Here is a 25519-nt window from a genome sequence, read left to right on the forward strand (position 1 = left end):
AAATAGCAGTTAAATTATCTTTTATATACTTTGTTTTCAGTTTTGCAGTAATTTCCAAAATGTAAGGGAGGTAAACCGCTTTTCTGAATACACCACATCGTATCATATTAAGCAATGAAAAATAAAACCTAACTTATCTCGCAATGGATTTTTTTTTTACCCATAACCCCGTTAATTGCTGAACAGGGTTCTACAAGTGCTGACAACCTTCATTTTTCCAAACAAAACAGCTGAGACTCCTTTTAATGAATTTCAAACACAGATTTCTTCTTCTGTAAAATGTGTTAGATGAAGATTAAAAAAATACCTAAATTAAAAAAAAAAAACTAAATTGAATGGATATAGAAATTTTTATTATGCTTAAAATAAAAATAAATAAAATATTAATATTTTAAAGGCCGAAGTACCATGATCACCCCTATTGGAAGAATTCCAGTGAACGCCTCTTGATAAGAGCAGACATATGGCAAAATAAGTATATTTCAGATCTGAATTATTGGCTGTAATTATAAATACTATTTAATTAAGTTTGTGTATTGTGAAAAGCTTTAGTTACGAAATAGTGCAAATAAAGTTACGACAAATAGTTACGCAAAAATAGTATACACTTGCTTTTAACTCAAAATTTATCATATTATAGACTTCAGTATTGTTTTAGTTAAATGTACTTGGTTCATATCGAAACTGAGCTTCATCACTTTAAACTATTTTAATCAGTTTAGTATAATCTAATTTATAGTTATACATTATAGTTATTTATAGTTTAGTATAGTTAAACTGATTTATAGTTTAAATCTAATTAGTTCTTCCTGACTTAGATCTAATTTAAACTAATTTAAGCCCAAAGTTTCTTCACTAGATAAAGAGTATTTTAAATATACTTGGGCCGCAGTAATTCAAATGGCGTTATGTGTTACCTGCTGCCCAACGTACATTTTGTAGGAGTGCAAAAATAAGAAAAAAATTTCAGGTATCTGTAGACTATTTTGAACAAGTTGTGTAAAAAAATGAAGGTCTTTCAGGCATCCAACACAAGGCAAAAAATTCATAACTGTTTTCTGTGAGTTTGAAAAGAGAATGTAACATCTTTTGGAAAAAGCAGTTTCTATGCGTCCTGAGAGCTAAATAAGGCAGGAGATATCAGATTTGGTCAAGAGAAGCTGCTTAGTTAGAGAGGTGAGCTGTAAATATGCCCCCCCCCCCCAAAAAAAAATATAGATAACGCCTTTTGAATTTCTGCAACTGATTTTTTCGAAATGCTGTATCACGTTATTTTCAAAATTTAAATGTGACAGTCATACTAACTTTAGCGAAATCCCTTGTTCTGGAACTACAGAGGATTTGGAGAAATTTGAACTTGATTTGACTCGCACTGCTTAGTCACGGGTAGCCTTAAGTGGCAATAGAATGCTCGGAAACTAGCGTTTGGATTTTTGAACTGTCAAGTTATCACTTTCAGAAACTTCGCTTTATCTTATTATTCCAAAGTTCTGTTTTCGGACTAGCTTATGCTTCGCTTAGATATTAAAATGGTGTGTTTAAAATTAGATTTTTGAGACGGAATAAATTTTAAAAAGAAAATGTTCAATTTCGGAGAAAAATAACAAATAAAGTTTCCTTAAAAAATAATATTAACAATAGTAAAGATTTAAAAGGTAGATTACATGTTTTGGTACTTCTGCGTTATACACACTCTTTTATATAGTGCTAGTTTGGTTAATGCTAATGAAATAAAATAGGATGACTATATAATAGTTTATAAATAAATTTGGGCTATATATTTGCACATTAGGGGGGGGGGGCGGCAAAGCTTAGCATATGTTAAATACGTAACCTAACCGAGGTACCGCCCCCCCCCCAAAAAAAAACAACACTTTAAATATCGTATACGCAATTAAAACCACGCTATACATCTACAGCAGTGTGTTGAATCATCCCGTAAAAACGGGTTTCTTCTACGCGTCTTGAGTTTGAGATATAAAGTGGGTATAATGCAGAAGTACCCATGTTTTTTTGCATAAATCATTAGTTTAAGTAAGAGAAACAAGGTAAAACATTATCTTAGCAATATCTTATATTTTGTATCTGAGGCCTCTATATTTTTTGAAACATGTCTATTTTTATTGCCGAAGAATAAAGACCCAAAAATATATTCCAACGCCATCTAACAGTTTCTGATTTATGAAAAATCATCCAGATGAAACTATCAAGACATCTATATATAATCTTCACATTACCTCAGCTTGGTATTTCTGGACCCAGAGACCGAACCTCGTAGACCCTGGCATACGCAACGCACTGCAGGGCCGACGCAAGGGCATAAGTAGTCAAGAAGCGTCGTTAATCCACTGCAATATCTTCCCATTCGTCCTACTTATACATATAGCTATTTCTAAAACCACTGGTGGGAAATCCCAAAATGGGCAGTCTTCTCGATCCTCTAGTTACCCTTTATTAACTAGACCATTTGCTTCATAAAATGCGTTTACCTAGAAGATGCAAATATAAAGTCGCACTATTCAGGTACGCAATATGTTAAAAAACAACAACATATTTCATCTTATAAAAATACTTATTTCAGTGAAATGTTTTTTGAACATTATTTTTGCTCCCTAATAAAAATTTGGAAAATGCCAGACACGTCCATTGATTTTGAGCAGGATCAATAGCCCAACTAAGGATTTTTCCTAGAGCAAAGGCAAAGAAGGGAAATCAGCTAGCTATGGCAAGGCATAGAATCTGTCAAAGCTTAGCGTTACAGTCGCCTTTCACGATTTGTCTAAGAGGGGCTATGAATTATCTAGGGGTGTAGTTCCACAACACACGTCCATGGGAATGAGGATATTTTAATCTCTAACAGCTCTTTACGAGGTCTTATACCAACTACTACATTTTACAAAAAAAAAAAAAAAAAAAAAAAAAAAAAAAAAATGAGGATAAAAGAACACCTTCTGAAAATTCTATCAAGAACGTCATTTTTAACAGCTATCCCAACAATGACAGTTATTAATACTGAATGGTATTTTACAGCAAAATTGCTACAATTAAAATGGCCACCAACAGTACAACTTTACTAACAACGTCATTTTAAATAATATGTGAACTGCAACGTGGTGTCATTTCTGAGTACACCACATCATATCAACTAGCATTGATCAATAAAACGTGACTTGTCTCGCAACTGAGCTGAGGGAATCAGGCAGCAGAGTCACTTAAATACGACTTCATAATCCAGAGAAGCCATTTTACCTGTGTTATATTATCTTGTCAAAAGATACGTGTTACATCATTTTGTATGTACAGATGCAGTTTTTGTCAAAAATTTTATTTGATTTTACATTATGTTTTTAATGCTTACGAAAAGCACTAGATATTGCAATTCAAATGAGCTCTTAAATATATCTATATAATGTTTTAGCCAGAGGCAAATCTAGAGTAAAATCTTGGGGGAGGCCCAATGTGACAAGGGCGCCAATGAACAAAATCTTGGAAGGGGAGGGGGGCAATGTGATAAAGGTGCCAGTAATTGACAAATCTATAAAAAAAACAGGGAGAGGACGCCAGAAAAAATTTTGGGGGGTCCGGTACCCCCTGGATCTAGCAGGGGTTTCAGCGTCCACTTGCCACGACTAAAGGAAACCAAACCAGGAGAATAAAAAAGGAGACACATTCCTCCTTCCCATTTGAAAGTGATTTTCCTTGTTGCTCATGACAGGTGACAGTAATTGTACTGTATAAGATTTTTGACTACGGAGATTAAAATGCTGTGGCTTTCATTTCAGGCTGACACCATCTTTACGGGGTTTCGGGCTTCCTTTCGAAGTTTTCATAAATTTGTTTTGCAATATACTTTTACCAAAGATTAATCGAAATAATAGTTACCATTCTCAAATCAGCTTCAAATGGGACTTTTTCCTACTGAACAGTTTTTTTTCAAAACATGTTTTGGAATTTTCAGTTACTATGAACTAGGGTTCTTTATCACGTTGCCCTTAAGAGGGCACCTGTGATTCATGGTCCCAACAATTACTTGGCGGGGTTCTGTAAGTCCTGGTGACATTCGATTTTCCATGCAAAACAGATGCGACTCCTCTTAAGAGATTTCAAACACAGACTTAGGATTACCTCTTCTTAAAAATGCATCAACCAAAGATAAAAATAATAACAAGACTAAAAAATTCACCCTAAGCAAAATTGAAAGAAAATCTAAATTTTTTATTGGTTTAAACTAATAACATACAAAATGTATATAAATTATTTTTACTAATCGTATTTCATTGGAAAAAGCTTAACAGACTAAGAGACGAAGCAAAATAGAAAACAACTACATAGTGCCTAAAAAAGGCACAAATTACCGTTAAAATCCAACAGAACCGAAATCACTCAAAAAATAAAAAGAAAAGATTAAATCAAGGAGCACAAGCCTTTAAAATATATGGCCAACATGAGTTATAAGGTAAACTGCGTTTTAGCGTACACGAGTTATTTATCCAAGGAGCTACTTTTTCCCCTGGCGTTATAGGTGTCAGAACAACGTCATATCTTACTAGTGTAGCTATCATAAGTTTTTGGACTGGCAACGACGGGGGTAAATGTGAGGATGACCCAAAACTAAGGACATATTCCAGGTTGAGGGGGTTATCAGGTTTGACCCCCTTTTCTCCGAAATTTTTGTCCGACTCGTAAAGAGTGACAAAAAAGCATATAAACAGATTTAATGCGTTTCATAAATTTTTCTGAGCCCTCCTGCCCCGAGCAAAAAATTAGACTCTGCCTTGCCAACAACCCCCTTACTTAAAATAGCACGACTATCATAAGTAGCTTAGTTCAATCTCCCTATATGCCCTAGACTACTTTTGGTTATTCTAAAAAAGCACGAATCAAATTAGAAATTGGCCCGAAAGTTACATCACAGAATAAGTCCGAAAATTGTCACCGACAAACTCCCGCGTTAAGAGACCAATTTATCAGATATATAATCCCGCCACTCCGAAACGCAGGCAACTTTACTGTTAAAAGTACAAATAATAAAGCTACCACAAAGAATAAGAGGACAGGCATAGTAAAATGTCATCCCTAAGCAGGCGTATACTACAAGTTCCGCATCAGGTGCAGTTAGTCCCATCAGTTAACTCAATAAAATGAGGCGAATCAATCACAGCCATGGGTGCCCCTAAGCTGAATTTTAGGGGGGGGGGCTAACCTGATCTAATCAGCACTTCCAATGTTGTATCATAGAAATCTCAAAACAAAATATAAAATATAAGGCATCATCATTCAGCAAGGGGGGGGGGGGGATTAGAGCTCCCCTCTGTCCCCCCAATGGTCACAGCCACCCATATGGAATGAAAAAACGAGTATTGTTCTTTAGTTCATACATCCTTACCTGCACAAGGTAAGAAAGGGGAATCCCTTAAGAAATAACTTAGAAGTAAGACCCCCACCCAAAAAAAAAATATGACCCATTTTGGAAGTAAAAACTTGATATCTAGTGTCCAAAACAGGATGTTTTAACCGATGGGTAACGCATAGCTGCTCATACTCGAATCCATGATCAATTTTGAAGACGAAATCCCCCCTCTCAAAAAGAAAGCAGAAGGTTGCACAATATGTTGGAAAAGAGACCTAAATTCACAAAAAAAAATCTGTGAAATTTGGCCTAAAAATTTGCTCTTTTCAGCTTCGGACCTTACTGGCTCGCACTATAAAACAATCATGATTTAATAAGTGCACTAAAGGTTCAAATTACACATGGACCAGCAACAGATTCATTTGGAAAAGCCAAGATCTATTGTCCAACTTCAGCTTTATACTTGATGAATAAAACTTATCTTTCGCAATTTTTGCACAAAAAAACGAGACACATGGTTACAAAAAAACAAGAATTAATAACCACAAAAAAAAAACAAGAAAGAAAAATGCAAAAATCAACAACGCAAACAATTTACGATGTTTATAACAAAATACAAGGTAAATATTGGAAATGCAACGTAATTAGAAAGAAAATACAAACAAAACAAAACAACGAAATTATGCAGTAGAGATCTCTCTGTAAAATAGGAGGGGGGGATGAGGGGAAGAATTTTTCAGGAGTGAAAAATAGTACTAAGTATTTTTTTAAAGAAAAATTCTTATGATGTTCACAAAACAAGTAAAAATTTGACATCTAACTCACTCGTATAGCTCAAATATTTTCATTTTTTTGCTGCTTTTTAAAAAAGATAATTTCTTCATAAGTTTGATTCTGTTCAATGAATTATAATGATATCCGAACATTCATCGGCTTCACGGGAATTAAAATTACTAGTAGCATTGACAGTGCAGCTCTACCCCAGCAGAAGATAATAAAAAAAAAACAAAAAAAAAACAAAACTGCTAAATAGACTTATATCTTATCAAAATTTAGGTTGCAGTTAAAGGCAAAGTTTTTTATTTTTTTTTTAGGTCCAATCAGAAACTTCTCAGAAAGCAGGCATTTTCTTTTAGCTTCCGCCCAAAGTTAAATACACTGAAAAACAAGAGTAAATCAACAAAATAAATACGACTAATATTTTTATTTGAGTTTTAATGAACGGTATTAAAGGTAAAGAATACGGTATTGGACTTTAGTCCTTATAGGGTGCTGATCTTCCTTTCATGGCCCTTCAGCCAGGAAGAGCAAGGGGGGGGGGGCCAGTAACCCTGTGCTTTCGTACAGTCTTCCTGTTCACCTTCCCCAGATATCCATTTAGAGATGGGTCTACTCTGGCTGAGCTTATTTACTTACGCCACTGACCCCCTTTCCAAACCAAATAACTAACGACACAAGGACTCTATTTAAATGGCATTGGCTGTTTACATACATATCAGATACTGTTTGACGGTTAGAGCGCGAGAAATAACATATTCACACCTGTCGATAAAAAGCAAAAATCTATGAATGAATATTTTTTTATCTTAAAACCCCAATTTTATTTCAGAAGCAGAAAATAAAAATGGCAAGAAGTTGGTTTGAAAAGCTTATACGAACGCTAATTTATTCCTTATTGTCCACTATTAATGATATGTCTTTGCATATCTTCCCAGTTTCCTACAAGATTGTTATACTAAACTTCCATCTTTTCTAGCTTAAAAATATTGTGCCTTGAATATTGACTCTGTATTTGTCAATCGTAACTTTATGCTTGCTAGTTGAACAATCTTTAACTAACTCTTTTTTAGGAGTTATGGTTTTTTATATTTCTTAACGTTGAACGTGATCGTCTCTTACTAGGTTGCTAGCTACCGCTGCAACCCGAAAAAAACCCCAAGGAATGGCACACGACGTCGGTGTCGTAGACGTGAGTAATTCTGATTTTATCACCATACTGACTACATTTTGGCCCGGACATCCGTTTTTAAGCCAATGCTTGCTAGTTGAACAATCTTTAACTAAAAAAAAACCCAAGGAATGGCACACAACGTCGGTGTCGTAGACGTGAGTAATTATGATTTTATCACCATTCTGACTACATTGTGGCCCGGACATCCGTTTTTAAGCCAAAGAATGGAAGCCTATCTCAGCGGATTGGGGGGATTCGATACCTTGAAGAATCGCTCTATCTCGTCAGTTATAAATGTTTTTAGTTTGTGTGCCTAAATATTTAGAATTGATTGGACAGTCTCGTCATGACTTGAAGAGCTTATATAAGAGATTCGAATAAACGACAGAAAACTGAAAGCCAACCACTACTTTCCTAGAAATATTAGAAAAAGCTTAGAAATTTTAGAAAAGGAGAACAGCTTTTCTCCTTATGCGCCGGAGAAAGAGATATTCAATTTTGATGAAACTTATATCATTAGAGAATATGATTTTGTTTCCTATTAAACAAAACTGAATTTTCTTTTTGAAGTTAAGGAAAGGACAGTCCCTGAGAATTTTCAGGCATACCCGGTAGAAAGCACCAAAAATCAACCCACGGAAATGTCACCTGACCAATTTTGCAGCTTTGGGAATTCCCTGTGGTGCTACCCAATTTGATTGAAGACCTTTCTTTTAATCAAATTTCACACTCAAACTATAAATTCTCAAGTTTTCAATGGTAACTAATCCTTTAAAATAATTTTTAAGGTATCAAATCCTTTTCCAAGCTTAATTTTGAAAAGTAAATGAAGTCTGAACATATTATACCCTGCCCTCAACTTTCAAACATAATTTGTTTCAGAAAAGCGTTCGAATATAGAATTGTTTGAAACTAGAGAGGCGCCTGTACTTGTTTACAAAAAAAACTCCTTTTTCTTATCCATTTGTAAATCAGATGCATAAGAACAATTGATTTTAATACACCTAACCTATATTAAAAGTAGAAAAGGATTTACAATTTTTTAGACAACACTACGATCCCATTTAAAATAAAATCATTGCGACAAGCCTATGGCTTTCTCCTGTATTGAATAAAATAAATAAAATGCATCCACATGTAAATAATGGGTAAAACTTATAAGCCCATTAAAGCAAAAATTACCCATTCTTTATATACCTAAAATTTTCCATTTCATTTATAAAAAAGACTTAAAAAAACAAGCCATTATAATACAGTCAAAGGCACTTATAAGAGGTATTCTAAATTATAAAATAGCACAATTCTGTGCTATTAAATAGCAAAAAGCTATTTCAGCTGTGCTAAAATAGCACAATACAAGCTGGTAGCACAATTCAGTGATTTGCATCGAAGTTTTAGCAAAATAACAATAAATACTAGAAGTGAAGAAATATTAAAAATAACCCTTAGCTGAGTACACTCAAAGCACTCTTGAAAGTAAATCGAAACCATTAATGGTTCATTCAGATATCGCTAATCATGCAATTTCGTTCACTATTATTACACTTCCAACTCCACAGTCAGCTAGAACAATTTCATGTAGTGCAATGTCTTCTTACTCAGGAGATTCGGTGGAAAATGAAATGAGAGCACGGTTCCCCCGAGATTAGTCTTATGGCCATTCATTAAGAGACACAAGGGAGGGGGGGGGGCAGGAGCCTGGGGAAGGAGACAAGAAAAATTCCGGATAAAATTAATCTAAACCTTTGGGGGAGGGGGATAAGATAAATTATTTAGACACTCTTACACTTCCTAGAAGAAGTTCTACCCCCCCCCCAACCCGAACAAAAAATCAGGAAACCTCTCTAGAATGCCAGAAGAGTGGCACTCCGTCTTCCTGATTACAAACATGCACAAACAATGCCTTGACAAAATCATTAGCACCAAATATTTGGGTCAAAATATATTCCATCAAAGGAAATGACAGCTCCTCTCTACCATCCCCCCCCCCCCCCGGCTTGAACTACGTACGTCTATTTCAAGCCATCATAATATAATAAAAATGATAAGACAATAATCTCAACTTGGTCTTCACAAATAGAATACAATACACAGACAGATACAATATGCAGACTAACATATATGTATAAAAAGAGCCAATAAAAGTTCATCACAATAGAAGTTTCAAAAAGCTTCGACAACATTAACAGCATTCTTCCTGGTCCTGTTAGTATCTAGCATAATTAAAATATCAGTTTCACAAAATACAATATTTTTTTGCCCTTGCAGATATACAATGAGAGGACAAATACACTTGTTCCAAACTTTATTGGATGATAAAGCTCTTGAGTGGTGACGACTGATGCTTAGAGAAATACGCTAGCTCAAACATGCTGAATATGCGTATATTAAATATAGGCCTACTCCACAAAAATTTTCGAGTGAAGGGTGCTATGCAGACCTTGTAGGGAGTTAGGTCTGCAAAGTTATAAGCCTCTTAAAGGATAAATACCCAATTAAAATAAGGAGTAGTTAAAACAAGACATCATAAAGTATAAAAAAAATGCATAGTACAAATCCAAGAGCTTTAAACACCATAGCCTGTATTTACAGCAAGAGTTGAGATATTCTAGCCTGTAAATAGAAGATTATATGTAATGTCTTTGTTCTAATGGTAAAAAAAAGTAGCAAGCCAGCGGCGTGTTTCAGAACTACTGCATTTTGTAAGAGTGGAGACTAGCTCTAATGTTGACAAACAAAATCAATAGTGCCAGTTAGCATTTCTTGGCATTTTCCTAAACTTCTTAATTGTTATTTTTTTCTCACATACTTTCATCAGAGAATAAACATTAGAGTAATTTTACCTGTTACCTAGGTCATATCCAGGGGGGGGTTGAACACCCCCCCCTCCGAAATGTCTGTCTGACTTGTAAAACATAACAAAATGGACATATACAAATTTTGTATGCGTTTTTTTGTGTAACCCCCCCCCCCCAAAAAAAAAAAAAATTAGTAAAACCCCCTCCGAAAAAACATCCTGGGTACGGCCTTGCCTGTTACAATTTGTTAAACTACTTTGGCACTGTGATTACTCAAAGAAAATGCCAAGAAACATCAAATACTAGATGGCGCTGATATTTTTCTGTCAAGACTAGTGTTGGTTTCCACTTTTATCAGTTACTTATATTCTTTGGTCCGATCAATACATTTTGCTAATTATAACGGACTTCTTATGAGAAATGTTAAAATTGACCACTGCCTGATTTTCAGAATAAGTCTAAAAACAGATTTTATAAACTAAACACTAAATTTAATCCATCAATGTCCTTTTTCTGTTGTTGACTAAGCTTAAACTTGTGCTGTAGTTTCTGGAGACGGTAAAGACTCCAAAAACATGTTTGAATTACAAAATTTCTACACAATGATTGGCAAAAGGTTATTTTTGATTGAAATAGGACAAAATAAAATTAGTTAAACTTTAAACAAAACACTGGTATTTACCTGATTCCTGTTATGATGTCAATTTAATACTATACTAGATAGTTTTGTTACTTTTTTCAATCTTAATTCTCCTTATCATCTTATTACACATAATCTTTCATTTAAGCAGCAAACACAATGGCTAAAAGGAAAATAAAAAAAAACATCAATTGACATTGTTGTAAGTATAGTAAAAATCTGAAGCAGTTGATGAAAAGGATACATTATTCTCATCTTTTTTATTCACAGAATGCACTGAACAATGATCCACTTGATCAAAATTTACATCAGTGTTTTATAGTTGGAATTGACCAAATAATTTTGCGGAATTTTTGCCATTATCTGTACCACATTGCCAAATTAAATATGACGTTTGGTATAAACAACATTCATAAGAGGCTCAAAAGCACAAATTTAGTTGACTGTTGCAATAATTGAAATGGTACCGTAAAAATATGCCAAATTTGCTCAGTTTACATAATATGTTGGCCTCTATTTCCTACTTTCTTAAAAGAACAGATAATTCAATTTACTAGACTCTTGGCTCCAAAATGGGACCTTCTTCCAAATGTTTTTTCCAGATACATGACTCTAACCTTTCTCACTCCTAGAATGCACTGAATGATGATCTGATTGATCAACATTCATTTCAGTATGTTATAGTCAGAACTGACTGAATAGTCTCTAAGATTTTGTGCCATATTTAAAAGTACCACAGAGCGACATTAAATATAACCTTTGATACAAACAACGTTCCCAATTGATTCAAAAAGAATAAACGTTGAAGAACTGATGTAAATAACTGAAACGGTACAGCAAAAATTTGACATCTTTCATCATTAAATGGTGGTCTCTATTTCATCTTTTCTTAAAGGAACAGATAGTTCAGTTTGAGATATTCTAGTCTCTAGAACAGTATCTTCTTCCACTTCTTTTTGATCAGTTGAAGGTGTTGGGGAAATATTACTCTCATCTGTCTCATTCAGAGAATGTGCTGAATGATGATCAGGTTGATCAACATTCATATCCACATTTTTATAGTTAGAATTAATTAGATAATCTTTGTGAGAGGTTGGGCCATTACCTAAAAGGGCCACATTGAATCCATAGCGTATTTTGTGCTCAGTTGCAGGTTCTTTGTTTTCAATTATGCTATCTTTCCCCTTAGTCTTTTTATAATCACCAAGGGGCAATGTGTCACTCATATGGGCATAATTATTCATATTCTCTTCGGGTTTTTCGTCCCATTTTCTATCACAATAGAATTTCAAAGCATAGTACATCAAGACAAGCAAAAACATTATTCCAAGTATGATTGCAAGTATGCCAAAGGCTCCAATATATGAAGGCTGCTTGAATGGTTGAGCACGAGGTTTATCTGCAGCAAGAGGTTGATAATATCCAGACATCCTACTTCGTCTAGACAAAGATCTAGAGCCCCCTTTGGGCCCTTTAGGATATCCATGGCATGTCAGTGCTAATCCAAGCACTAACAAAAGGAGCAAATCTAAAACAAAAAAGGCACATTAGAAATGTTATGAGCAATGGGTATATGTACACATAAATCAGTTCTTTTTGGAGAAGAAGAGAGTATTAATGAGTTCTCTATAGAGTAACCTCTTCTCTCCCCCGTTCTGTATACCAGCCATACCTTAAAGTGGTCATACATGCAGTCAGGATGAGTTATTAAAACATGAAATAATAATAAAAAAAAATACCCCAAAAACCTCTACATTTTTAGTGTTAGGTTCCCCCAGGAATAATCTGGTAAAGATTAAGGCAGGGGCTAAATTGAAAGAAAACCTGAAAATTTTAGAGTGCTACTTTAAACTTTCAATTCAATTATTTATTACCCACAACTACTAAGAGAACAAGTAGTACAAGTGGAGTAAAAACACAATAATAAAAGAAGAAAAACAAAAAAGAACATCAACAAACACTAAATGCTTATATAATTCATAAACATACATTGATTAACTTTACTGGTTCCCCCCTCATGGACAAAAATATTCAGCCCACTTTGCAAATTCTCATTAAATTTTACAGCAGTGCTTATTTCTCAACAGTGTCATCTGTTGTAAAATGTTAGCATTCTCTGTTTGTAACTATAAAATATAGTGGGAGTGCATTTTTGATCCATCAGGGAGAAGGCAAAATGAAGCAATGGACCTTTAGGAATGAGGTAAGTATTTATGACTGTTTAAAGTAGTTTTTGAAATCTCTTAGGGTTACCTCAAATGTAGCCATGGTCTTAGCCTTTACACAATCCTTTTGGCCATCAGCTAAAAGTAAACTGTGTTAAAATTTCTGCCAAAACTAGGCAAAGAACAATGGGCAATACTTACAAAAGATTTCCCCTAATTTTCCAGGGTTAAAAAACAATGGATTTCAAGTACCCCCCCCCCCCAAAAAAAAAAAACAAAAAAAAATTGTTTACTAATTAATTGCCAATATTTATTCTAATACAACTAGCCAATGGTAAAAAAAGAAGAGTTTTTGGATGTTTACTTATGTGCTTCAGCAGAAAGATTATTTTTCAGTCTATTTTAGAATGGGCCTAAGCAAAATCCTTATTTCTAAGGTCTGGTTACCTTTCAATACATCTTTTGTTCTCATTGACTGGATAGGGTTTGTGAGTCTTGTCTCAATAATTTTTGTGATATTATCATTGACAATAATGTTGTTATTGGCTTCACAGATTCTGTAATTTTGTGCTGTATTTGTTTATTATTTCATCCTGGTTATGCTGCTACTAACGACTCATCACAAAATCCAACTGCTTGAAGCCAACATAGCTGTGTTACATTTTTGTGAGTTAAACGATTTTTTTTTTGGGGGGGGGGATCAAAGCATGTGGGCGAGTGTGCCTACGTGTAGCTACAAGTTTGCCAAACATAGTGGAAGAAAAAGGAGTCTTAAAGGTGAAAAGCAGAAAAGTGTTTTCAAAATTACTTTAATGTTTCAGTCCTTGAAACATTAAAACACCATAGTCTGTATTTACAGCAGGAGTTGAGATATTCTAGCCTGTAAATAGAAGATTATATGTAATGTCTTTGTTCTAATGGTAAAAAAAAACTAGCAAGCCAGCGGCGTGTTTCAGAACTACTGTATTTTGTAAGAGTGGAGAATCTTACAATATTTCTTCTAATACAACTAGCCAATGGTAAAAAAAAGAAGAGTTTTTGGATGTTTACTTATGTGCTTGAGCAGAAAGATTATTCTTCAGTCCATTTTAGAATGGGCCTAAGTTAAATCCTTATTTCTAAGGTCAGGTTACCTTTCAATACATCTTTTGTTCTCATTGACTGGATAAGGTTTATGAGTCTTGTCTCAATAATTTTTTTATGATATTATTATTGACAATGATGTTGTTATTGGCTTCACAAATTCTTTAATTTTGTGCTGTATTTGTTTATTATTTTATCCTGGTTATGCTGCTACTAACAACTCATCACAAAACCCAACTGCTTGAAGCCAACATAGCTGTTTTACATTTTTGTAAGCTAAACAATTTTTTTTTTTGGGGGCGGGGGGTCAAAGCGTGTGGGCGAGTGTGCCTACCTGTAGCTACGAGTTTGCCAAACATAGTGGAAGAAAAAGGAGTCTTAAGGGTGAAAGGAGAAAAATATTTTCAAAATTACTTTAATGTTTCAGTCCTTCAAAAAAAAAAAAAAAAAAAAAAAAAAAAAAAAAAAAAAAAAAAAAAAAAAAAAAAAACATCACATCATCACAAGATGCAAATAAAAGATGTTACGAATTTCTTTAAACCCTTTCTGATGACTTCTTTCCATCCCACTCAGAAGACCTGTTTTGTATTCAGGATCAAATGGATAGCTAAAAAGCCATTTAGCTGCTATATGTCAAAACATCACTATGAAACTTGGAAATAGGATAAAACAGAAGGAAATTTAAAGAGAGAAAGTCTTAAGTGAGAGTATGACACAACTAAGGTGTCTAAAATTCCTATCAACAACAACAACAACTGAGAAGTGGCTGGGATGTTGCTGACACATTCTTTTGACAACCCATGTGTATATAGTGTGTTTGGGTTTAGTTCAACATCCTTCTCAACATACCCTGTAAGTTTCAACTTAATACTCCAAGTCAGTCTTGAGATATTACTGATACCCCCTTTGACAACCTAATGCAGGTTGTCAAAAGGAGTAATTGCTACCCACATACATTTTTGGTTTAGTTCAAGACTGCCATTACCATTCCCTGAAAGTTGCACCTTAATACCCTTATTTATATTAGTACTAGTAGCAATAGTAGCAGTTGGAGTAGCCGTAATAGGATTAACATAGTGTCTGTTTGCTAGTTCAACACCTCTTTCAACATGTCTTGAAAATTCCAACTTAATACTCTGAACTGTTCCTGAGATACTGGGAATATGCCCTTTTGACAACATGCATGCACATAGTTTTGCTTTTATTTAGTTCAACATCCCACTAATCATTCCCTCAAAGTTTAACCCTAACACCCTTAGCATCAATAGTAGTAATAGTCATAGTGTCATACATATAACATCTTTTGGTTAGATTCAACATCCCCTGAAAGATTCAATTTAATACCCTAAGCTGTTACTGAGATATTGCAGATATGTCATTTGAAAAACCTGCATACCAATAGTTTGTTTTGTTTTAGTTTGACATCTTCTCCACTCTCCCTGAAATTTTCACCTTAATGCCCTTAGTCTTTGTACTAGTAGTAGCAGAAGAGGATCCCTTTTCCCTCTCTACACATTTAAAAGAGGGGAGCATTTTCCCATTAGACATTATGAAATAAATAATTAAAGACTTTGCCAATAATCTTTCCAAACCTTTTCCCTTTCTCTTTAAGGAAATTACCTCTATTGGTAAGTTCCCAAATTGTTAGAAATCAGGTTTTATTACTCATGTGAAAAAGCAAGGTAACAAGCAAGATTTAATGGTGTCACCTAGTCTTTCATTTGCCTCCTTTAAGCATAAATCATTTTTAATAAAAATGCCTTTCAGGAAATGTTGAGTAGATGTCAAACTAAAACAAAACAAACTCATCCTTTATTCCATCAAAGATACAAATTTTATCCAATACTAAGCTTTATATAAACTCTACATTAAATTCAGATGACACAAATCCTGGAGCCTTAGTGATCAAGTCTGTAAAGTTTGCAATGAATGAATTTATTTTTTCAGTATTTTGCAATGAGTCAAAGAAAGATAATCAATATTTTAAACCTGGACAACCAGCTAAAAAGGCAAAGTTGGTGAATAATTTATTCACACTAGAAGCTGGGTCAAGTGATATAGCCTATATAGTCTACTTTTGCCATTGACGTTTCGCCTAATATAAATTCATTGCCTAAGCCTATGTTAACTTCACACTAACTAGTGTGTAGTAAAATAGGCTGATATAAACAGTATATCAGCCTATTTTCTACCCAAATCAAATTAACTATTTTGTTTTTGAATAATTTCTTTTGATTTTAAATGAAGCATCCTATTTTATGATTTGCTACAAACAATTTAAGTTTAGATTAGCAGCACTTAAAAGCTGCCAAACCTGTAGCTACAATGACATTAATACAGAAATACCAAAAAAAATTTTTTTTTATAGATCTTCTCAATTCTACTTATTGCTTCACATCCATATATAAATTGTAAATTCTTTGAAAAATCCTTTTGAAACCTTATAAAACAATACAGAGGCATTTTTTTTTTGGGGGGGGGGGCGCATGCTCTGAAGCTTTTGAGCTGCAGGCAGCAATTGATGTCTAGTTCTTGCTTATTCTTGAAATAATGAGCCACACCTTTAGTTTGACAGATATTGTATTCAAGCAAGCATAGTCCAGGTACTTTCAAGCATTTATTCTCTGTTTCAGGCAGTTGAAGAGCATTTTTTAGAGCTTTAATCTTAAAACCAGTGGTTTAAGATGGTTGAAACAACAATATGCTTGTGCAAACAGAATTCTATCCAAATAGAAAAGTCAAGACCTTTAGTTGACATAAGCAGATACCTCTTCATTTTTTATGTTTAAACTGCTGTTGGTGCAAGAGTGAAAAAAATTGGATGAATGAGAATCATGACATTTTTCAAACTTTTAAATCAGAATTATGTACTTCATAGTCAACTGAATAACTTTAAATTTATGCTCTTTTTTATACTTAATGTGTTTATGTATTTGAATTTGTCACTAACTAATTATTCATAAAGTATAAGTTGCCCACAGCTAAATTTGGCTTGACTGTCCCTTTCTAGCACTTTTGCCAATTTGTGCTACTTTTTGCTGACTAATTGAGACATAGAATTTGCCCCCCCCCCAGGATTTTTCTGAATTTTCACCACTGAAAAACATAACATTTGAAATCATTTGGTGCTATTCTCTAATTCTGTAGTGTGTTTCCTTCAGAAAAGGGTATCAGTGTGCAGAGAAGGAAACAATATAAAGTTCTGAAAACAACTTTAAAAATCCCAAAATACTTACTTATATCATTCCTAAAAATACTTCATTTCCCTTTAATTTTAGCCCCTTCCCCTCATAATGTGCAAATATATAGCTCAAATTATATATTTCCTAAATATTTTGCCATACATCACTTTTTTATTTCAACTTAATACATATAAATTGAATCAATGTTCACAAAACCAAGAAACAGAAAATGCATGGGAAATATATAATTCAGGCTATATGTTTGTACATTGGGAGAGGGGGTACAGTAAATTGAAGTGCTTGTAAAGTGAATTGAAGTCACTAATGTTCCTAGCTGCATTAGCCTATATATTGTCAAATTTTGAACTCTCCAGTTTAATACTCAGCTGTTCCTCAAAAGTTTTCTCGAAATTCTTATCTTGGAGTCTACCAATGTCAGAACTTCCTGGAATGTAGTTACCCTTCCTAAATTTCAGCTTTAAATTAGCCCTAGACACTACTAGATGATGATTTCTATTTTTATCATCAATAACAGCACTCCTATATACCTTAGTATTTTGTATTGATCCTGCCAGTCTTTGGTTTACAATTAAATAGAAAAAACAGGCTTTTTTAACTGAAAGTAAGGAGCGACATTAAAACTTAAAACGAACAGAAATTATTCCGTATATGAAAGGGGCTGTCCCCTCCTCAACGCCTCGTTCTTTACGCTAAAGCTTTTTATTATTTAAAAAAATAAAATTGTGGGACAGAGTCAAACTTTAGCGTAAAGAGCGAGGCGTTGAGGAGGGACAGCCCTTTCATATACGGAATAATTTCTGTTCGTTTTAAGTTTTAATGTCGCTCCTTACTTTCAGTTTAAAAAACTTGTTTTTTCTATTTAATTTCTGATCGTTTTTTAGTTAATGCAGCTTTTATTTGTATAAAAATTTTACTTTCCTTTTGCTAAATGGATGTCTTTACAAATTAACTTACGTAACTAACTTCTATATTCGTATATTTTTCTTCTGGCAAAAAATACAAAGTTGCAGATTTTTGCAGATATGAGCTTGAAACCTATGTAATAGGGTTTTCTGATACGCTGAATCTGACGGTGTGATTTTCATTAAAATTCTTTCACTTGTAGGGGATGTTTCCCCCTCTTTAAAAAATCGAGTAAATTTTCTCAGGCTCGTAGCCTTTGATGAGTAATACTAAACTTAATAAAATTTATATATTTAGGATCAGCATTATAAACACATTCTTTTGATACATTTATTGACATCAAAATTTCGTTTTTAAAAGTTTCGATTACTATTGAGCCGTATCGCTTGTTTTTTTATTTTTTTTTTTATTACGTATATGTTATTACTTATATGAAGGGGTTCTCCCCTTAGTCAATACCACGCTCTTTACGTTAAAAGTTAAAAAAAAATTTGATACACAAACCCCTGAATCACAAAGGCCGTTTAATTAGAATAGATAGCTCTTTTGAAAGCACTAAAAAAAACTGTAGCGTAAAGAGCGAGGTACTGACTTGGGGGAGAATCCCCCTCACATACGTTATAATTTCTGTTCGTTTTAAGTTCTAATATTCCTTCTTACATTTCAGTTGAAAAAACTTGTTTTTTATTTAATTTCTGATCGTTTCTTAAATAATGCTTGGAAATCCGGCGCCCCCTTCATAGAAATGTCCCTTACCCCAAAGAAACATCCTCCACGGAAATATTCTCCAGAGTAACCCCCTCCTCTAGCCCCCCCTCCAGAAAAAATCCTTCCTGAAAATGGTTGTATACTTCCCAATAGCCAATAAATAATACTGGCAAGTCCGGCGCCCCCTTCATGGCAATTTCCCTTCCCCCATGAAACCTTCCTTCATGAACAGATCCTCCAACATAACCACCGACCCACCCGTCCCTCCCACTACCACAAAAAAAACCACCTGAAAACTTCTGTATACTTCCCAATAACCAATACTATATGTTAACATTAGGTAAAGTTCATAACTTTTAGCCCTCCCTCTGGGAACTTCGGGGGATTAAGTCATCCTAAAAGACATAATTATCATATTTTCGACCATGCTGAACAAAACGGCTATCTCAAAATTTTGATCGGGTGACTTTGGGAAAAAAATAAGCGTGGGAGGGGGCCTAGTTGCCCTCCATTTTTTTTGGTCACTTAAAAAGGACACTAGAACTTTTAATTTCCGTTCGAATGAGCCCTCCTACGATATTCTAGGACCACTGGGTCGATACGATCACCCCTGGGGAAGAAAAAAACAGACAAACGAACAAACAAATAAACACGCATCCGTGATCTTTCTTCTGGCAAAAAATGTAAAATTCCACATTTTTGTAGATAGGAGTTTGAAACCTCTACAGTAGGGTTCTCTGATACTCTGAATATGATGGTGTGATTTTCATTAAGGTTCCATAACTTTTAGGGGTCTTTCCCCCTTTTTTTGAAAATCAGCCAAATTGTCTCAGGCGCGTAACTTTTGATGGGTAGCACTAAACTTGATGAACGTTATATATTTGAATTCAGCATTGAAATCTGATTCTTTTGATGTATCTGTTGGTATCAAAAACCCGTTTTTTAGAGTTTTGGTTACCATTGAGCCGGGTCGCTCCTTATATACAGTTCGTTACCACGAACTGTTTGATAAAATAATAAATAAGGTTCACTCTCTTACCATCATTTGAATACCATGTTAACTTATGGACCATTTTATGACCATACACTGTATTGGTTATACCTAGATTTTTATACCTACAAAATTACAGCAATCTATAACTGTTATTGTTTTCTTTTCCTACACTAAATTTACCTATGCTAAGATACCATTAATCCCTATTTCTACCAACCTAAATGTTGAAATCTTGTGATAAAAACACTATATTTCTACCTAGGACCCTTTCTATTGGTTTGTGTAATTGTAAGTAAAACACATCTGAGTTGCTACTATTGCAGTTAGTCAATTCTACAGGAGCATATACTACTGTGACTAATACCCTGCACTTTTTGGTGATAAAATGAGCAACTAGCCATTTATTATTAATACCTTCCCAACCTAAACAAGATTTTGCAGCTTCCTTATTCATCATGAGCCCTACTCCCTGTCTATGTACCCTGTCCTTCCTGCCTAAGTAAATAAATTCTATATCACCTAATTTCATGTTTCCTACCCTTGGGATTTAAGTTTCCGGAACTCCTGATAGCTCCAGTTGGAAGCATCTGAATTCTTCAATCAAACTTTTGATATGATAGTTATTTTCTAATATTGTATCATTTCAAGTTGGAATTTATAGGGTAAAGGCACCAATGATTCAACAGTTTTTGTAAAAAAAAAAAAAAAACAACACTTTTTCTACTCTGAAAGGCCTAACTTGAAGACTTTTGGTTTGAAAAGGGTTTCAGTATGTAGGAAAAACACCTAGAATCTTACTGTTTGATTAGAAATTTGAAGTTTTATCAGAAAAGGAAACAAAACTCTGATTTTCTGAAATTGAACTACAAATTTGACAGAACAAAAATTACCTGTTTTCAACATTAGTTGGAACCCAAATTGACACATGTCAAAATCCTTGGGTAATGCTTGTGGTGGATCCGTGTGCATTTGATATGCCTATTCTTTTTACTTTATTTCTCTTTAACTCTGATTAATGTGTAAATACACAAAACACTATTCAGAGAATGGAAACAAAAAAATGAAAAAAATTTGTCTCAGGTATAGGAACAGAATTGGACAATCATATGGAGTGTAATTGCGTGACCTAGGTAACATGCCTTTTTTCTTTTTTTTTCACATTTTGCATATATGCAACAAAAACAATACCTTCAAATTCTATTTGGAATGGCCCAGTTCCTCTCAGCGTTAATGGTCCAGCAAAGAGTTTTTTGTTCATCACAGTGAAAATGTTGTCAACACTTTGCCATTTCAAGGTGAATCTATCATCTTAATTCACTTTTAAAATTTTAGTTTTGAATAACCTTTGTCTGGAAAGTCCAGAGTCCTTAAAATATGCATGTTCTACTTAAGATTACTAGAAATTTGTGACACAAAGTAGTTTAACATGTTTCACTAGCATTTTGGGTGGGATAGGGTCTTTTGAGGGAATCTCTTACCAATTCCATTAATCAATACTAGATACAAGAGTGGTCCTTACAAGGCTCTTTAAGGAATTCTACACCAAATAGGGAGGGGATCAGAGAGAATTTTTTTGTATTTTACAACTTGGGATCTATTTGAAAGAAACCATATACAAAATTTACTAAGAGAGGGTCTACTTCAAAGTTATTCAGCAGTAAATGAATTAGGATGTTGTGATCAACCAAGTCAGATGCTTAAATAAATGAACATGGTATGAGGCCAAGCAGCAGTGCCTCAGATGATGGAAACATCTAGCATCAAATCAGTAAAACTACGATTTAATAAAAATCTTTTTTATGTTTTTTTTTCATGTGAAACATTATTAGAACTAATAATCATCAAAATATCTTATTGTTGAGAAAGTACCTGTAAATTCAACAACTGTTTTCATCAGAGAACCCTTGAATTTTGACACCAATTGTTTTTCATCTGTTTTACATGTTCAGTGAAGTTTTGAAAGTCATCTATATTTCAACAGGACCTATTGAAAATTTTGACAAAGTTACTACTAGATATTCTCAGAAGAAATGAATCTTATAATAGAAGGCACTATCTATGTTTGAATTTGGCTGAAGGAACATTTTTAGTTGGCCTGGTATACCATTACATCACACAAGAATTTTGACACTTGGAACACAGTTTTGTCAATATAATATTAGCTGCCATTTTAATTTAATTTTATCAAGAAAAAACCAATGTAGCTACAGTTTAGAGGAGATCAGATGTATCTAGATGCATTGGTACTGATCCCAACTTTTTTTGCAAAAAAATAACCAAGTAATGACAGTTTGAACATAACATAATAAAAAATTGTCAGGATCTCATTTTGTGTTGAAAACAGGAAACTGATTGAATTGAATATTCTTTTCTTATCTAAGTGTATCTGATATAGTGTCCATGTTTTGAAATATCAAAATATAACAGTGGCTTCAAGAGATGGTGTTCCAAGTCACAACTAAGCAGAGTTATCATGTTTTGAAGGAAAATTTCAACAGTGGTTCCAAAATTACACTGTCAAATCATCAGTGCCTTTTACCCTATATTCTTTAAATCATTGAAATTATATTGGCCTCAAGGAAAGCAATTGTCCCCAAACCAGTGAAGGACATGGACTAACACACATTTTTTCAAGTCTACACAAAGCACTTAAGCTGGCTTAGAACCCAACAGCAAGAAGTTTTTTGGGGCTTCCAGTTGAATAGAGGAGGCTTTGTGTAAATCTGGGTTCACCTTGGTTTTCCATAATTGATGATGCTCTTCTATCAACAAAGGTAAAGATGTTGCAAAGAAAATCTCAAGCATAATACCTACAGGCCAAATTTTAAGCCAAATTTACCAGGGCTAGGATACTATCTATCCCTATTTCTACTAACCTTGACATTGAAATCCTCTAATGAAAATACTGTGTTTCTACCTGATACCCTGTCTATTTGTTCCTGTACCTGTAAGTAAAATTCATCTGAGTCACTAGTATCTTTGTCAGTCAGTTCTACAGGGTATATTTTTTCCCCTTCGATGGGTGTGGGGAAAGTTCAAACGGACACTCTTAGGTATAGCCGCAACAAAATTACCCCCACCCCCCTAATGGGCAAATAAATACACTGAATTGACATATATAGGGGTGGGGGCTAAAATTCATTTCCAACAAAAATGATTATTATATGCATAAAGAGCATAAAAAAAAGCATCAAGTGGTATATTCACTTTAGTTGTAACTCAATAATATGATTTGGTAAATATTTACCCACCCATATATATACCAATTTAGGCTATATATTTGCACATTAGGGGGGGGGGGTAAATCCTATTTCTGATGTAAATGGGAGGTAAGTTTAAAATTTACCACCACCCCCCTAATTTGAAAAAATACACCCGAAATTGGTATATAGGGGTGGGGTTAAAATTCATTTTCAACAAAAATGATTATTATATTTGGAAAGAGCATAAAAAAGGCATCAAGTGGTATATTCACTTTATTCGTAAGTCAGTAATATGATTTGGTAAAATTTTACCAAAGTATGTCCTGGGAAGGTATTTTGAAGTAACCAACTCTACTCTTTCTTCCTCTAGAAGGTCCTGGGTAAATATTTACCAAATCATATTATTGAGTTAGGACTAAAGTGAATACACCATTCAATGCCTTTTTTTATGCTGATTACAAATATAATAATCATTTCTATCGGAAATTAATTTCAGCCCTGCCCCCTAAATATGGCAATTCAGGGTTTGGTTAGGTATATATAAGGGGGGGGGGCTTAAATCAATTTATAATATAAATGATTACTATATAAGATATAAGCATAAAAAAAAGGCATAAAATGGTTTATTCACTTTATTCGTACATGAATAATATGATTTGGTAGAACTTTACCCCTGTTTTTTATGCTGATTACAAATATAATAATCGTTTCTATTGGAAATGAATTTTAGCCCCCCCCCCCTAACCCTAACCTAACCCCCACCCCCATATGTGCAAATATATATCCTGAATTGACATATATAGGGGGGGGCTAAAATTCATTTCTGATAGAAATGATTGTTATATTTGTAATCAGCATAAAAAAAGGGCATCAAATGGTATATTCACTTTAGTTGTAACTCAATAATATGATCTGGTAAATCTTTACCAGGTCCTGAAATTTACCTATATGATGGGTCTATTACCTGGTGAAATTTTGACAAAAGAACATTTTACCTTAATTTTTAGTTTCTTTTTCTCTGGCTTTAGTTCTGAAAATACAATTCCTGTTTTGAGTAGAATTTTAAGCCATATCAATTTTTTTTTTTCAAAATTTAGGAAATGTATTTAAATATCTTTAAAACCTTACAAATTTGGATTGAGCAAAGTTGTGAAGCTCAAAACAATTTTGGGTGTACTTTATTTAAGCAGAAGATCTATTTTGCAAGGTTTCACTTTTATAAGACACATAAGTGGTATATTCACTTTATTCATAAGTCAATAATATGATTTGCAAAAGATTCACTGGATTAGCCAATCACTATATAATTACTCCCCTGTTCAGCTGAAAACAGGCTAGGACCTAGGCCTAGCCATTCTTTTAAATAAGGAAGGGCAGGTTTTAGAAATCTTAATACCCACTAAAAAAAATAAGCACATTCAATAAGAGTTAGGCATACATTTCTTCATTTGATTTGATTTTGAAAATCTTTTGCTTCAGTATATTTATTCTGTTTCTTCTAAAAAAGTACTAATGTGAAAAATTTAAAACACAGCCTCGCAATTCTATGTTTTCCGAAACAATTTTGTGTATTTCAAACGACTTTTATTCACCAGTATTGCTACTGGGTTTATGATTTTCTTTGGGCTCTTCTGAAGGAGACAGTATAAGAAGAGATACTACAATAGATGCTCTAGATAAAGTTTTGTAGAGATGCTGTAGATAAAGTTTTTCGAGAAGAGCAGTATGGCTTTAGGTAGGGGAGAAGATGCTTTGACCAAATTTCTACTCTTATATTAAAATTGAGAAGCACCTGAGTCATCAAACCCATTTAGTCCTCAGTCTTATATATTATGAGTAAGTGTTGGATTCATCTGATAGAACAGCTTTAGCAAAGGTCTTATACTTGAATGGTATATTGGATAAATACATTAAAATGGTTATACGAGAATATTATTACTGCGATTAAGATAGGAAGTGAGGCTAGTTGCTGGTTTAGTGTTGAACCAGGAGATAACAGGGCTGTGTTGTATTTCCGTTTATATGGATTTTTTCAGTGGACTTTGTCTTAAGGAGCACAGGAAAGATAATGGGTGAACACAAAATCAATTGGAGAAGCAAAAACCTCCTATACTTAGATTATGCTGAAGATTTAGGTAATTTAGATGAAAATGTTAGTAATACGATATCAATTAGTTTTGAGTGTCTAGGGAGTTCAGGATGTAAGAAACGTCCAATAGGTATAAAAAGTAAAATTAAGAAGACTAAGTCACTAAGACTAGGGATAAGTGAAAATAAAGAGTTGATGTTGGGTAGCAAGGATATCAATCAAGTGGACAGGTTCAATTTCTTAGATAGTATTATTAGTAATAATGGTAGGTTGAGTGAAGATGAAAAAAGTAGACTAGCCAAGGCCTGGGGTATTTTTCATAGTTGAAAAATTTTGGAAGAATTGGAAGATAAGTCTGCAAACCAAGATTAGAATCTTAGAAGCTACAGTGATAACGGTGGTCAAGTATGGTTCTGAAGTGTGGGAACTCTG

The 25519-nt window shown here is 33.9% G+C and overlaps 1 protein-coding gene across 2 annotated transcripts; it reads right to left on the reverse strand.

The window, feature by feature from the left end:
* Positions 1–4200: 4200 nt before the first annotated feature.
* Positions 4201–24466, reverse strand: LOC148945422 (uncharacterized). 2 transcript variants are annotated; one of them, XM_089099618.1, is made up of 2 exons: positions 24437–24466; positions 4201–12267 (listed from the first exon to the last, which is right to left on the reverse strand). In XM_089099618.1, the coding sequence occupies exons 1-2, from the start codon at positions 24444–24446 to the stop codon at positions 11600–11602; spliced, it is 678 nt and encodes a 225-aa protein (XP_088955744.1). In that variant the 5' UTR covers positions 24447–24466; the 3' UTR covers positions 4201–11599. The 2 variants fall into 2 exon arrangements, with proteins under 2 accessions (XP_088955744.1, XP_088955745.1); XM_089099619.1 differs by having other exon boundaries at positions 10244–12267; positions 24399–24449.
* Between the last annotated feature and the right edge of the window lie 1053 nt (positions 24467–25519).

The sequence above is a fragment of the Artemia sp. Qi Xiang Cuo genome, chromosome 13, assembly GCF_049724085.1.
Source record: "Artemia sp. Qi Xiang Cuo chromosome 13, ASM4972408v1, whole genome shotgun sequence".
NCBI classification, from domain to species: domain Eukaryota; kingdom Metazoa; phylum Arthropoda; class Branchiopoda; order Anostraca; family Artemiidae; genus Artemia; species Artemia sp. Qi Xiang Cuo.